Here is a 15,542-nt window from a genome sequence, read left to right as displayed (position 1 = left end):
TACTCTACATGATCATAGGTGATCTCACGCGATCGCAACGAACAAATCACTGCTGCAAAAATACCAGAAAACCAACAATCTCCCAAAGACCAAAAGTGCCCGTTTGAGCAACCGAAATACACCCGAGTCCCCCGGGACCTCAACCAAACCTACCAACATATCCCATAACTTCATTCAAACTTGTTCCAACCTTCAGAACATTCAAAACAACATCAAAACACCAATTAAGCATCGGATCCAAGCTTAAGAACTTCAAAAACTCTAAAAATATGCTTTCGATCAAAAAGGCTATCAAACATCGTCCGAATGACCTGAAATTTTGCACACACGTCACATTTAACAATACGGAGCTACTCCAACTTCCATAATTCCATTCCGACCCTCGGATCAAAATCTCACTATCAAACCGGAAACTTCAAAAATTCAACTTTTGGCATTTCAAGCCCTAATTAGCTACGGACCTCCAAAACACAATCCGAACACGCCCCTAAACCCGAAATCACCCAACGGAGCTAACGGAACTATTGGAATTCCATTCCGAGGCCGTCTTAACACTGTTCTAACTATGGTCAAATTTCTAAAACTTAAGCTCTCATTTAGGGATTAAGTGTCTCAAAACTCTCCGAAATTCAAAACCGAACATCCCGGTAAATCAAAAGAGCATAAATAAATACGGGGAAAGCAGTTAGTAGGGGATTGGGGTGTTAATTCTTAAGACGGTCGGCCGGGTCGTCACAAGCTAGGGTTAGGGTAACCCAAATTGGTGAATAGGTTACTTGTATTAGTTGACATTGCCGAAGGATAATGCAAATGTGCTAATAGATCTTTTTGTAAAACACCCAGATGATGCACTCTAAAATATTACAATTAGATGTGAATACTAGCATGATCAAAAAAAATTAGATGATAGAAAGCCTGGAAGAGATAAATATTGCCTTAGTATGACTCTCGTCCCTAGTAGAGAAAGGACGTTGAGCAACCCGAAGAGCCGATGAATGAAGCAAGGAGAGCTAAAAGCGAAAGAATGTTGTGTTGCAGTTTTCACGAGAAAAGGGAGATGCAGAAATATTCGCAGAGTAATGAGAAGAGAGATAAGGAAGCATTATGAATAAGGTGTGATACATTGATAACGACGGTAGGAAAAAAAGAAGAAGAAATGACAGTATTATAGAGTCTAGTCAAGTGAATGAAGAGACGAGAGGTGACAGGCCTTAGGACAACAAAAGAGTATATGCCATAAAGTCATATCCTCATCTCAAGGAATAAGTTCGTGACTCTAACGTGATTACTAGAAGGGAGAATTAAACCCCAGAATAATAGAAATCAGTATGGGCTGGTGAACAAGATAAACTAAATATGAATTTAGGGACTGAGTGATTTGATAACGGTCGGCATCATGAGAATTTCAGATTGCTTTCCGGCGATAATAGAATGGACAACAGAAGAAAATTCATGAGAAATTCAAAGAATGGTCATTTAGGAAGACGCTTCCCTAAAGCAAGCAATGTGAGCAAAGTTAATAGCGACTGTATGTGCCAGTTACACTAAATGTCACCATTGCGAGTGAGGAATTTCTTTATCCTTGGTACAAAAGGATTACCGCAAGTGAGTAAGGGTCATCGATGATGTGAAAGGACGCCAAATATGAAGAGGAAAAACATCTATAGGCAGGTTGTCATAGCTCCAAGTCTTAGTAATCCCCTAAAGGGGGGAATATGCAATGATAAAGGAAGAATGTGATAAAAATGAGAAAGGGATGAGATTACACTTATCCAAATATTACACATATGCTATGATTCCAAGACATTATGTAAGTGCGAAGTCAAAAAAAAAGGGGGGAAGTAAGGGTTCCTGCCCGGGATGCTATTGATAGATAAGGAGCTAACACGTGAGGTAAGTTAAGATAAGGAAATAATCCAAGAAAGATTACGCAGAATATGGATATGAGAATGGGCCAACTAGTAAATAGTAGTTGATTCAGGAAGAGCCTAGTCATGACTAGATAAGAAGTTACGGACAAATCAGTAGATCATGCAAGATAAATGTAGTAAACCCCAACATGGAGAATTCAGCCTCGCAGTAATGCCATTATAATACTTAAGATACATTCAAATAGGAGTCGGGGTAGTTAAAGGTACCGTATGAGTGTTACGGGGATAAAAGAAAGTGCCACTAGGAAGCAATCAAAATATTAGTCCAGAAGCAACCCCACAAGCACAAGGGCATGGAGGTAAGTAACTACAGATAAGTATAGGCAAGGAAGGACATCAGAAGGTCTGTCGAGTATACAATGTAATAAGCTCATAGCTTTACAAGATTCAGAGAGTCCTCCCTAAGTACTACAATAAAAGACTAGTTAAGGAAAATAAGGAAGAAGGCAGCAACCTAAACTCAGTGGCCTAACGAGGAAATAGTCTTATAACAACAGTCTCAAAACAGCATTGTATGCACTCCCTAAGAAAGTGGCACCTACCGTGGCTAATGAACAGAGAGCAAAATCAGAAGTGATATTCAAAATCATATGAGTTCTATGGAATTTCAATATATGTGGACACTAATATAAGCTAAGTAGGCACGCTACAAGGGGCAAAAGACCAGGAAAAGCAATTGCTTACGTTTGAAGAAAACTGAAATGGAACGAAAGGAATTATTCAATTAATGATCAGCCGAGAAGACTCCGGTACAAGTTAAAAGAAAGAATTGGGTCCAGGTCATAGACAAAGGATTGAATCAATAGAAGATTTTATCATGGTTTTTAATAGCGTCCATAAAAGGCTAAAGTAATAACTAAATGTCATGAGCCACAGATCGGAAGATAGCTTGAGCCTATATAAAGGCTAATCAGAAGAAAGAGGAAACTAAAGAGTTACATCAACTAAGTAAATTAGGAGTCTGCTTATTGGACCTAGGAAGTTGTAGACATCATGATTGAGAACATTGCAGAATCACTCTTAATATCAGAGATACAAGAGAGACAATACAGTAGCCATATTCTATAACAGCTCTACAATAAAGCCAGTTCGAAGAGTACTAGCTTCATAAGAAGTCAGTATGAAGCTTGATTGTATATGCACCAGAGGTGTAAGTATTATAATAGAGCTTCAGGTGGTGGAGGCAAATTATACCTATATGGAAGGGAGGTTATGGAAGGATTAGAAAAGGTGACAAGAATGGATAACTTCTTGGGATTAAGCTCATGAAAATAAGAGAGCTGATGAATTCTCTAAATTATAGAAGGCTCAGTATAGCCAGAATAAACTCAAAGGAGTCTAAGACTAGTAGCATTTAGAAGAGATGGAATGATGCCCTGGTAGTGGAATAATGGCGTAATTTTGATAGATAAAGGATGATGTTTGGGCCTTCGTTGAGTAATGACTTGAAGAGGATTGCATGAACTGTAAGGGGCTAAAATACCCATATAAGGTGGCTCACATTGGGATGCTATAAAGTGCGGTTATGGAAGTATAATATCACCCCTAGGATCACCTAATTACTCGTGATGTCCCCGATGAGACACGAGCCCTAGCAGAGGTGTTACATAAAAGATCAAGTTATCAGTGGTAGATGATGAATAAATATTAAGGTGAATCAACAATAGAAGGATAAAATTCCAACAGTATCAGGTGAGATTACAGCATCAGTCTTAAGGATAAGCAACGAGGGTAACCTGGAGTTGGCTGAAGACCTTAGTAACGATAAATTGGAGGAAGAATTATGGTATAGTATGACCCATGTTGATGCAGTAAAGCCATACAAATGGATAACCAGATCTATGAAATAAGATATGGCCATATTCACAAGTTCTACAAAGTATAGAGCGAAGAACTTCAGTACACCTATAGATGCCCAGAGAGGCATCATATTAAGCTTTGTATATGTTTACAAAGTAAGGCCTAGAGATTGACTAAAAGCTAAAAGGAAAAAGGAAAGATGAATCGCACAAGCGCACTTACAAAGCCAGGGTCATATAGGCTGCATGACATGAGGTAGCAGCAGTTGCGAGATTAGAAAGATTTCGACCACAAGTCATGATATGAGCAAAAACACTAAAGGGGGGAATACCTTAGACTTGGATTTATTCACAGAGCAACTGCTTAAATGGCAAGGAGAGTATTAAGGTATTCACAACAGCTAGAAGTTATGAAAATGATAAAAGCATCGGTCAACATCCGAGGACAAATGTTGCAAAGGGGGGAATGATGTTACACTCCGCAATAATACGATGATGTTACGTCCTGCAGTATTATATTATGATAATGTTACGCCTTGCAGTATTACATTACGATGATGTTACGCTTTGCAGTATTAAGTTACGACAATGTTGCACCCTGCAGTATCACATTACGGTGATGTTACACTTCGCAGTATTAAGTTACGGCGATGTTGCACCCTGTAGTATTGTACGTTGAATTTGTCGTAAGGTAATTGACATCAGACCAAGTAAAAGATTATTTGGAGATTATAAGGATTATGTTATTTCACAAGTGATGAGTAAATTCATGAAGGTTAAAGGGAAGCAAGTCAAAGAAAATGAATTTTTGTCAAAGTTGGCATTTTGGGGTAAAATACGGCCCGAGCTAAAATACCCGATATTTATAGACTAGTACCATACAAGGTACCACATGGCCATGATAGTAAGGTATGTGAAAAGCGAGTAATATTTTAAGTAAGTGGAAAAAATTCTTAATTATACGGGTAGTTGGTTAATTATCGGATAACAGAACATTACCCAATTAACTAAAAAGTGGATAAAAATTTATAACCCCCCCCCCCCCGCCCCCCCAAAATAACGTGGCAGCCATGCCACTTTCTGAATGACTCTTAGTCATTTTAGAGTATGTGGCAACCTAGTATGTTGGTTACAAGACATCTCATGCCTCACATTTTCATTCCCCAACAACACTTTAAATTCTAAGACTTTTAACAAAAGCTTCCATAACTCTACACTACAAAAAAAAATGGGTAAATTGCGGAGGTTAAAATTGCAATTTGCGGAGGTTAGAAACCTCTGCTATTTGCCGTCACAGCGGTTGAGCAGACCCCGTAGTAAGCATCGCCACTATTAATTTGCGGCAAATGAATGCGAGGGTTTGACGAACCGCCGTGACAGTAAATAGTGGAGGTTTCTAACCTCCGCAAATTGCAATTTTAACCTCCGCAATTTCATGCACGAAAACAGAATTTTATTTTTAAAATTTTTTTTTTTAGTGTAGGGGTTGTAAACCCCCGCAATTTCGTAGCTGTACACCATCAGAATCTATCCAATTTCTTTTTGGGGGTTTTAACCTCATCTATATTTAAATATATTATAGAATTGATTTTTTATCATCAATACGTCATACTTTTTCCCTAATATCAATTGAAATATTTATGCTTAAACTAAAACATTAAAATTAAGAAACATCAACATTTCATTAACCATGAAAAATACTGTCAAAGTAGTATTATATGTCATCAAGCTAAACTAGAACATAGTTAATCATCTATATTAGTCAGCTATTACATTATCCTAATACATCCACTTCAATTAAAATGAATCTTAATTGCTGTCACAGAGATTACTAGCGCTAGAAGATCTTTTTGCATCCGTCGGTGAAACGGGTCCGCTAGTTGCATCTCTCGGCTGCAGCAAAAAGTAAATAATATGTGAAAATGAGGGTGCAGAACTAAAGTCAAAGGAGTATCTTGACAAATCCATAATAAGGACTAAAATTGCAGCAAACTGAATCTAACGTTGGAATGATAAGATTAATGGGTAAACGAATTGACAAGAATTTTCTCTTGTATTGATATTAAAAAGCCAAGTCCACTTATAGTTTTAGCCAGTATTAAGGAGCAATATGAAGAAGTTATTCATCATGTTTCAACTAAATATGAAGAAGAATAAAGATTTAAAGTTAATTGTGTTTCTGCACTTTCAGAATATATTATTCCAAGAAAACACCCACATCTCACAATTTAATAGGAACAGAAAAATAAAGGCCTGCTCACTACTAACTGAAAACAAAAATAAACTATTTGTAATAACAGATGTGATAGATAAAATTGCACAATACACCAAAAATTAAAGAACTTAGCATTTACCGTTGTAGGAGTAGAAGCAAATATCCCAGCAAATTGTTCTGCTATTGACCCTTCCTTCATTATCATGTATGCTTTGAGAGTATTCATCAATTGATTGTACTTCTCTTGGCATCCAGAAGAACATCCGACATTATTACTCACAATTCTAATATTACCAGGACGAAGATTTGTCTCTCTGAAAGTATTGCTTGGAGTAGCTCCTAATCCCAAACATCTCACCCTTCCAGGATGCTCTTTGCCTAGCACCTTACCAGCAGCATCATTTGGAGAAATTTCAGACTCATCCACTGTACTTTCACTCACTGCTAGCTTAATTTTTTCCTATACACATCACAAAAATCTATTAACTAGAATTAAAAATTGCATGTAAACATTAATCCAAACCAACACATGTACTGAACCAACTAGAGGAAAAATGTAATAGATGTGGAGTGCCAAAAACTCATGGATGGGGTGACCAACTCAATGTAAATAGATTCAAGACAACTTATCCAATAATAAGTTTTAAGTCACATAAATCTTTTAAGGTAAAAAAAAAAGGCAAACACAAAAGAACAGCAATGTCTTAAGAGCCAAAAAGACTGAGGTAAATCAAAATTGACTTATCTACACTAGATGGGACTTGAGACAATGGTTAATCATGGCTGCATTCTTAAGAAGAAATAAAGTGTCATGATTATCAAATCGTGGAGTGGCACAACATTCATTACTGCTCTTGCAACATTCAGTTATGCAATTCAAAAACTGAAATATCTAATAACTTGTGCAAGTATCGCCTAGAGGCATACATATTATAAATAACGTGCCATAATAATATACAAGGTTTCAACAAAAAATTTACAAGGAAAAAACAAAATAGTAGAGACAAGGCTTCTTTGAAGTTTTGACATTCGTCCAACTCCTTTTTTACTACATTTCCCCAACTTTAGCATATCAGTGGAAGTGGAATTAAAGATGAGGAAAAGTGTAATAGATGTGCCAAAACTTGTAGAGATATTCAGAATATAAATCACTCCATGGAAATCATTTGTAATAATCATGAATGTAAATTACACATATTTCTTTTGCCTCCTCATTTACATATGATCCATCTTTTTTCATGTGTAACAAGATAAAGTTGTGCTCGTCCAGGCTTTCTCCCTGTCCCAGCCATCTATGTATGAAAACAAAAATAATTCAGAATAATTTAATTAAGAAAAAAAATAGATATAATATCTAAAATTTAAATAGTAAAGTAAGGTAAATAATGTGACGTGTTTCACCATTTCAGCCCTTCTTTTAGAATTAGGTTTGGAGCCACCGGTGTGTGGAACTGTTTGTTTTTTCCAATTTTCAGCATTTCTTTTACACATGTTCTAACAATAAGATACATTTCAGTCAATTATATAAATGAATAATCATATTTTTATGCATTTCAATGTGACGTTTCAGAAAAATACCTGAGTTTCTTCTTTAGAACGGTAGTTCACAAAGAAAGTCCATTGATCCCGAGTAATACCTACCGGAACATTATCCATAATCTCATCTTTGGTTTTAAGTGGGTCTTTAAACTCGTCCCACAACTTCTGCCTACTTGCAGCCCACTTCTTTGCAATAGAGCGATAAACATATTCTCGTGCAACTTCCTCAAGGGTCACAAAACAGAAATGAGACTTCAAAAATAAATTTTGGTTAGTTTATCTTTTATATACAAATATAAAAGTAAAAGACAAAATAGAGATATAGTTATAAAGATATAGAGCTTATACCTTTATAATGTTATTAAAGAAGTCGTTAAAGTATGACTTAGGCATATCCGACCATTTATCAAAGCTAATTGGAAATATGGTACAGTCAGTTGCTAAAAAGCCACATACGCCTGCAAGAAGGCCTTGTGCTTCGCCAATCGGATCCAAGCAATCAAACTCCACCACAACACTTTCTCCCTGAGGTAGACTTAATGCTTCTCTAGTCTTCAATTTGAGCCTTTTGGCATCTCCATGTGAATCTTTAATAAATAAAAATAAAAGCAAGAAAGTGAAGGTAAGAGATATGGTATAGAGAGGTTTGAATAATTCATTATATTGAAAGTTACTATTACTGTGAAACACACATAGGAGCAGATAGTAACAATACACACATAGGAGCAGATAGTAAAAAGCTAACATCAATCCACAAAAGATACAGGAATTTTTAAAGTAACCTAGTCCTATCTTGAATCTAGCAAATAGTAACAGCCACACATAGGAGCATATAGGTGAAGCAGCAACAGATGTACAACAGTCCATGGCAACAAAGATTTCATAGTCTGCAATCAGGAAACCAACACAACCATATAAAGCATGTTGCGTCCAAGAAGCTCTCAACAGCCACACAATGTGTGTTGCTTAGCTCATAGAAGGCATATGTTGCCTTATCAGAAGGAAAACGGACTCTTGTTACTTAATGGAAGTATAAATCACCAGAAATATCAGACAAAATTCAACAAACATGCCAAGAGCCATAATTAGACAAATTCCGACAATTAGACTCTAAAGTCCTATGCAGCAACGAAAGGATAAATATTACCTATTCCATCGACAGTTCAATGATGTGAAGACTCATGTTTAGCACGCTTATTGGATGTTGCTTGTGCTGGTGTGGGATTAATTGGAGGTTGAAATGAAGGAGTTGTTTGTCCTGTGGCCTGAAATGAAGGAGTCGTCTGTCCCGTGGCCTGAAATGAAGGAGTTGGCAGTGTTGTGGCCTGAAATAAAGCGGTTTGCTATCTTGTGGCTTGAAATGAAGGAATTGATAGTGATGTCGCCCGAAATGAAGGAGTCGGCTGAATGCAAGGAGTTGTCTGCCCCATGGCCTGAAATGAAAGAGCTTGTTGCCTTGGCTGTGTTGTGGCCTGAAATGAAGCGGTTTGCTGTCCTGTGGCTTGAAATAAAAGAAGATGGTAGTGATGTAGCCTGACATGAAGGAGTTGTATATGATGTAGTTGGGAACGAAGGAGCCAATAGTGATGTCATATCTGGTGCCGCATCAGTAGATTGTGAAGAAGATGCTGATTGAACTTAACTTTTGTAAGTTCTGGAAACGTTTGGCCTTCGGCATATCTGCAATCAATAAAATAAATAATAAGTAATAGAAAATAAAAAATAAAAAACAAAATACAAAATAAAGTACATATATATAGAAGAAAAAAATAAACATACAAGGATACAGGAAAATTGACATGCCTATTCAGACATATGCTCATCTATTGCAATTTAGATATTCTCATAAGCATCATCAAAAAATTGTTCAAGTTCTTGTTGTAGGTATGGTTGATTCTCACATATTTCATTTTCATCAACCTCTCCCATATCAAATAAATCTCTCGGCTTTAGATGTACAGCCACACTCCATTCTTTACCTGTTACATCATCAACATAATATACCATATTTGCTTGAGATGCTTCAATGTAAGGATCATCATCCTCACGATCACCAATATGAATCAATCTAGAAAAATTGACACAATTAAAATTCCAAGCATCTCTTTGGACCCTCTATCTCGAGTAGTGTCTGCCCACTGGCATTTGAAGAGCACAACTATGAATCGATAATAATTAAGCTCAATAATATCTTCTAACTTCCCATAGTATGGCAAGTCTGCTTGCCTTGCACTTCTATCAGCACTAGATGCAACACAAAAGGTGTCAGAAGTAAGAAAAACTCCACTATTTTGAGTTTTTAATCCTTGATCTCTAGAAAAAACTCGAAATTTAAATCCATTGATGTTATAAGAAGTGAACCTTCTAGCATCTAGCGCTGGACCTCGTGCTAGGAACTTCAGTTCAGTAGAGATGGTGTCTGCAATTTCTGGGTTCATAATCTAATAATAACAAACTTATTTTAGTCAAGCATATTAAATCCAACGAGAAAAGCTATGTGAAGCAAAAATTATTATACCATTCACTCACCCGTTTTGGGAACCAATCAGGAAACTCTCTATTAACCTTCCTCTCCAAATCTGATGCTGAAAGTCTCCGTCCTCTTGTGCTCTTTCTTATGTAATCCCTAAACTCACTTCAAATGAGCTAACTATATCAATTTTAATTATTTTAACTCTAAACTTTTGCCAATATTCATATCAATTTTATTTACTTAATAAATGGCTTCACTGCCGCACAATTAAATAACACATATCGATGAGCTTGCGTCTTCACCAATGTAGTTAAGGGGAACGTTGAGGAGCCTCCAACTGGTTTACCTTGTGGAGGGAAGATAGATGATATTTCAGAAGCCTCATTAAGATTTGGTTCATCATTCACACGTCTAGGCCTATTCAGCCTTGACTCAATCCCCTCAAAGTAACGAGAACAAAAAGTTAGAGCTTCTTCAACAATGTAACCTTCAGTTATGGAACCTTTTGGTTGTGCCTTATTCCCTACGAAGGACTTAAAATGACCTAACAATCTAAAACAAAAAATGAAACATGTTTCGAATAAGCACTTAACTTGAATTAATATTACATACATCAAAATTTCGGATAAGAAATATTTTACCTTTCAACAAAATGCATCCACCTGTAATGTACCAGACCACCTTATATTGCTTCATCTACTAGATGGACAGTTAAATGGACCATTACAGTAAAAAATGATGGTGGGAATAATATCTCCAAGTGGCAAAGTGTGGATCTTGTAACTTTTCTAGATCCGCCAAACTCAAACTTTTAAGACAAAGTTCTCTGAAAAAAAAGAGGAAAGCTCTACTAAGACTGCAACAACCTCCTTTGGCGGCACATTGCAAATTGCTATTGGTAACAATTGCTCCATAATAACGTGACAATCATGACTCTTTAATCCAAAGATTCTCCTTTGATCCGGATCAATGCAATCAGAAATATTACTCGAGTAACCATCCGACACTGAAATATTCTTTAAAGTTGTGAGGAAAGCCACTTTCTTTTCCTTTGGAATGGTAAATACAGCAAGCCTATACTCATCATTCTCATCAGGCCAAAGATCACGCCTTATACCCATATCTTCCAGATCTTTTCACGCCTTAATATTATCTTTTGACTTGTCTTTATCATTGAGCAAAGAATATATAATATTGTCAAACACATTCTTTTCGATGTGCATGACGTCTAAATTGTGGCGCAACGAGTTGAACTCCCACTATGGAAGATTAAAGAATATGCTTTTTTCCCTCCATTGTTGTGTTGCACCTTGCCCAATATTTCTTTGTGTAGATCTTTTTCTTCTCTCATTCAACTCAGCCGATTTTCCAAATATAACATCAATATCTTTCACTTGTTGCAAAATATCAGATTCGGATAACTTTCTCGGTGGGTTTCTTTCCTCCACATTTCCATCAAAGTGATGCCTCATCAGTTTAATTAATGATTTCTTGCTAAAAATCTACGATGACCAATAAAGCACCACTTTCTACTATGGCGAAGCCGACAAGGTTCTGCATCAAAATTACAAGTGGGACATGCTAAACCAGTATGTGAGTTCCAACCAGATAAGATATCAAGTCCAGGAAAGTCACGAATTGTCCACATAAGAGCAGCTCGCAATCTAAACATCTCTTTCTTTGATGAATCAAAAGTTTCGACACCTTCACTCCACAACTCATTCAACTCCTTAATAAGGGGTTGTAGGTAAACATCTATATTATTTCCCTCCGTACGTGGACCAGGAATGATCATTGAGAGAATAAAATTGGATTGTTTCATACATAACCAAGGAGGAAGGTTGTATGGAACTAAAATGGCTGGCCAAATGCTATAATTAGTACTCATCGTGCCAAAAGGATTGAAGCCATCACTAGCTAGGCCAAGCCGAACATTCCAGGGATCAACGGCAAATTCAGGAAAAGTTGTATCAAACCTCTTCCATGCCTCACCATCTCTAGGATGCCTCATGATTCTATCTTTGTTACTATCCTCAGCATGCCATCTCATATATTTTGCTATTTTAGAGCACATGAACAATCTTTATAACCTTGGTTTAATTGGAAAGTAACGCAAAATCTTTGCAGGCTTCTTAGTTTTCTTCTTGGTTTCTTCTTACTTGAAGCAGACATAAGATCTTCATTTCTTTTCTTATTACGCTTCCACCTAGAAGTGTGACAATACTTAGATGTTTCCTCATTAGCATCATTCCCCCAAAATAACATACAATCATTTGGACAAACATCTATCTTGATATAATCAAGATAAAGCTTGCTGATAGTTTTCTTGGCCTCATAAAAAGAATGAGGGATCCGTGCAAACATGTAAATACATCCCTCAACAAATCTAGTATCATGGTCATTCCCTTGTCACTTAGCCCAGACAAACATTTTATGTGATATAATTTTAATAAAAATTCTAGTTTTGAGTACTTGGACCCTTCAAACAATTCTTAACTTCCATCTCTAAGCAACTCGAAAAAGTCTTTATCATTTGAAGCAGGCTCATCATTTAACCTTTCTTCACCACCCGATACTTGTGACGGGCCTACATTAACCCCATCGTGCCTTAGGCCCCCAAATGCTTCATTAATCAATAATTCTACTGGATTTTCAGGAGGTAATGTATCTTGTATAACCACATTATTTATAGAATTAGGCAGTATATTTCTTTCACCATGAATAGTCCAAGTGACATAATTTTGAGGTAATGGTTTGCAAATCAAATGTTCGAGCACTACCTCTCTAGTCTGCCACTTTGCGAATCCACATTTAGGACAAGGACACTTTATTCTATCTCCAACAACAGCATTAGCAAATGCAAAATTTAAAAACTTATTTAAACCAAATAAATATTCTCTGGTGTTCCTTGGCTTTCTAATCCAAGATTTATCCATAGAAAAATATTAACTTTCAAGTGCCGCTTATGAACTTTTCAGAATATAAAGAGAAAATATCAGTTCTCTATTATTAAAATACAAAATATTAACTATGAAGCAATATATACATACCACAAAAGCCTCTATAATCATAAACACTACCAAACTTGAAAATCCTCTAAGAAAGAATGCATTTGCATAGTCATAGTCATATCTCCCAACAATAATAAGTAGATTCAAAGATTTTCCCTTCCTAAACAGTAAATTTCTCAGAATTTACTATATAATATCTCAAGTAATGGACCAGAAATGATGGTTTCCAGTGGGTGGCTATAATGACAACTCATACTATATAATATCTGACCCATATTACTAGCTGCTTTTACAAAGTTATATTATCAGTGTTTGTTAAATTGACAAATTAGGATTATGAGGTGTGAATTCGTAAATTTTCTGACTTTTGTTGTCTGGCATACTTTTAACATTTGAAATTATGGGAAAGCATTTTTCAAACAGAAGTATAAGTGTTGCATGCCTCAAAGCATGTCTATTAATGTGAATGTGGGTAAAACACTGCATCTATCTCCTTTATCAAAATATACTGCATCTATCTCAAATTGCTCTGCCTTTGGTTTGGGTCGTTTCCAATCTGATTCTACTTTCAGCTCCAATTTATTTGATATACTTTCTACTTTGATCATATTAGTCCTAGTGCCTTAGTTGACACATATTGTAGCTTTGTCAGTTTGGACACTTATTTTTCCTTGTCAGCTCTCTTTACATATTTGTGATATGTAAAATTATATTTCCAGCTTTTCCATGTCTCACCTTCATGAAACTATAGTGGCTAAACCCTGCCAACATGTCTCAAACTTGTGTGACGTTTTCCTTTCCTGTAAGTTTTTCCATAATTCTCATATTTGGGGGCATAGGCTCCTCCTTCAATTTTATCTTTTAACTTCACCCCCATAAAGATCATACCTAGAGTACTAAATAATAATACTCTACAACCTATTAGTAGTCCGAAGCAACTATTCATTTACCTATTCTACAAAAAATATGGACAACACATGGAAACGGGAGACTTTAGAAAAACAGGTAAACAAACTAAATACCCACAAAAATTCATACAGATCGACCATTTAATACACACAAAATTTCAATATCAAACACCATTTAATTATACAGATCGACCAATACACACAAAAATTCAAAATTAACAGAAAACCCATGAGGGGAAATAAGGAAAAAAGAGAAAAATCAAACCTGGGAGAAGGAGAATATTGGTAGAGATTTGTAGTGGACTCAATCAAAGAAGAAATAACGAACGGGTGTATTTTGCCTCACACTCAATAATGAGAAAATTGAGAAGACAGTTTCCAAATGTTGCGTAGGACAAGGACACAAGAATTCTTTCTCTGTGAGGAAAAGAGAAGTTCAAAGAAGAAGAAGACAGTGTATTTTGTTGTTGGAGGGGCGGAAGTTTCTAGGTGAAAAAGATTGGAGGGAGTCTGAAATAAATTACCCGCTATTATTTTAGGGTTGCGGATGTTTTAGACCACTGAAAATTGTATAATTTTATGGGGCTACTACATTGCCACAAAATTATGTAAATTGCGGAGGTTACTTGTACCCTCCGCAAATAAACCTCCGCAATTTACCCTTTTTTTTGTAGTGTTAGTAAATCATTTCTAATGTTTCTTTTAAGAATAAACTCTTCAAACTTCACCAAGACTTTCCTAACTCTTTTTATAGTTAAGGATACATTTTAATGTTATAGTTACTTAAGGAAGAATTCTGCCTAGATGGTCTTTGCATAAGAAACATTATTGCTTCAAGCTTTCATACATCTTGTTCCGCGTTTTGTCGCAATTAACGGGTGTTAGAGGATTGTCAAGAGCATCGACAGGTATGTTAAGGCTATCCCTTCTTTCTTTTGGCATGATCTATACGACATAAACGAAACGTGCAAATGCACAATTTTCATAAAGAACTCTATTCATAGAAATATTAGAGATGCTTATGTTCTTAATTCCCCATGTATCATGTTATTCTATCATATGTTCATAGGTCTCAGAAAATATGTAAGTTGATAAAGTTTACTTTATGGTATTATTCAAAGGAAAAATGATCTTATGACACTTTGAAAGATTTTATTGACGTACTTCTCATGCATTGCATTCATGTACATTGACCCATGACCAGATGACATTATATACGTGTATATATGTGTATATATATGTATGTGGGATATGAGAAAATGTTATGGCGTTATATACGCACAAGCACCTGATCAGCTAGTATACATTGATGATTTTGCCCACAATGGCCGAGATGATATGATGGGATGCCCTTAGAGGTTGATGATGTTATGAAACATGTACCTATGTACGCATGATATTCATACGCATATGCATGATACTATAAGTATTTTATGATTTACAAAGTTATCTAGACTTACAAGTTGAGTCATTTACTCTATATTTCTTTCATGTCTGCTATGTACTTATTTATGTGCCTTACATACTTGGTACATTATTCGTATTGACGTCCCTTTTGCCTGGGGACACTGCGTTTCATGCCCGCAGGTCCCGATAGACAGGTCGAGAGCCCTCCAAGTAGGCTATCAGCTCAGCGGAAGATGTTGGTGTGCTCCATTTGCTTCAG

At 36.2% G+C, this 15,542-nt stretch overlaps 1 protein-coding gene across 2 annotated transcripts; it reads right to left on the bottom strand.

Moving 5' to 3' along the window:
- Nucleotides 1–5,387: 5,387 nt before the first annotated feature.
- LOC104238115 (uncharacterized) lies at nt 5,388–14,394 on the bottom strand. Of its 2 annotated transcripts, none has more exons than XM_070160149.1 (6): nt 14,142–14,394; nt 8,632–9,164; nt 7,833–8,071; nt 7,524–7,705; nt 6,085–6,405; nt 5,388–5,623 (listed from the first exon to the last, which is right to left on the bottom strand). In XM_070160149.1, exons 4-6 carry the CDS (start codon nt 7,599–7,601, stop codon nt 5,540–5,542), a joined length of 483 nt encoding a protein of 160 aa, XP_070016250.1. In that variant the 5' UTR covers nt 7,602–7,705; nt 7,833–8,071; nt 8,632–9,164; nt 14,142–14,394; the 3' UTR covers nt 5,388–5,539. The 2 variants fall into 2 exon arrangements, with proteins under 2 accessions (XP_070016250.1, XP_009790697.1); XM_009792395.2 differs by having other exon boundaries at nt 7,524–7,736; nt 14,142–14,393.
- Between the last annotated feature and the right edge of the window lie 1,148 nt (nt 14,395–15,542).

The sequence above is a fragment of the Nicotiana sylvestris genome, chromosome 10 (genome assembly GCF_000393655.2).
Source record: "Nicotiana sylvestris chromosome 10, ASM39365v2, whole genome shotgun sequence".
In the NCBI taxonomy this organism is placed as follows: Eukaryota; Viridiplantae; Streptophyta; class Magnoliopsida; order Solanales; family Solanaceae; genus Nicotiana; species Nicotiana sylvestris.
Note: the sequence above shows the minus strand (reverse complement) of the source record. Positions and strands in the feature narration are given on the sequence as shown.

Excerpts from the sequence above, each read along its gene's own strand:
- LOC104238115 (XM_009792395.2), bottom strand. The coding sequence starts at position 7,877 with ATGCCTAAGTCATACTTTAACGACTTCTTTAATAACATTATAAAG. Across the intron at positions 7,737-7,832 it reads TCTTTAATAACATTATAAAG|TCTCATTTCTGTTTTGTGAC; the intron begins GTATAAGCTCTA and ends TTATTTTTGAAG. Across the intron at positions 5,624-6,084 it reads TTGCTTCTACTCCTACAACG|CCGAGAGATGCAACTAGCGG; the intron begins GTAAATGCTAAG and ends TTTTTGCTGCAG.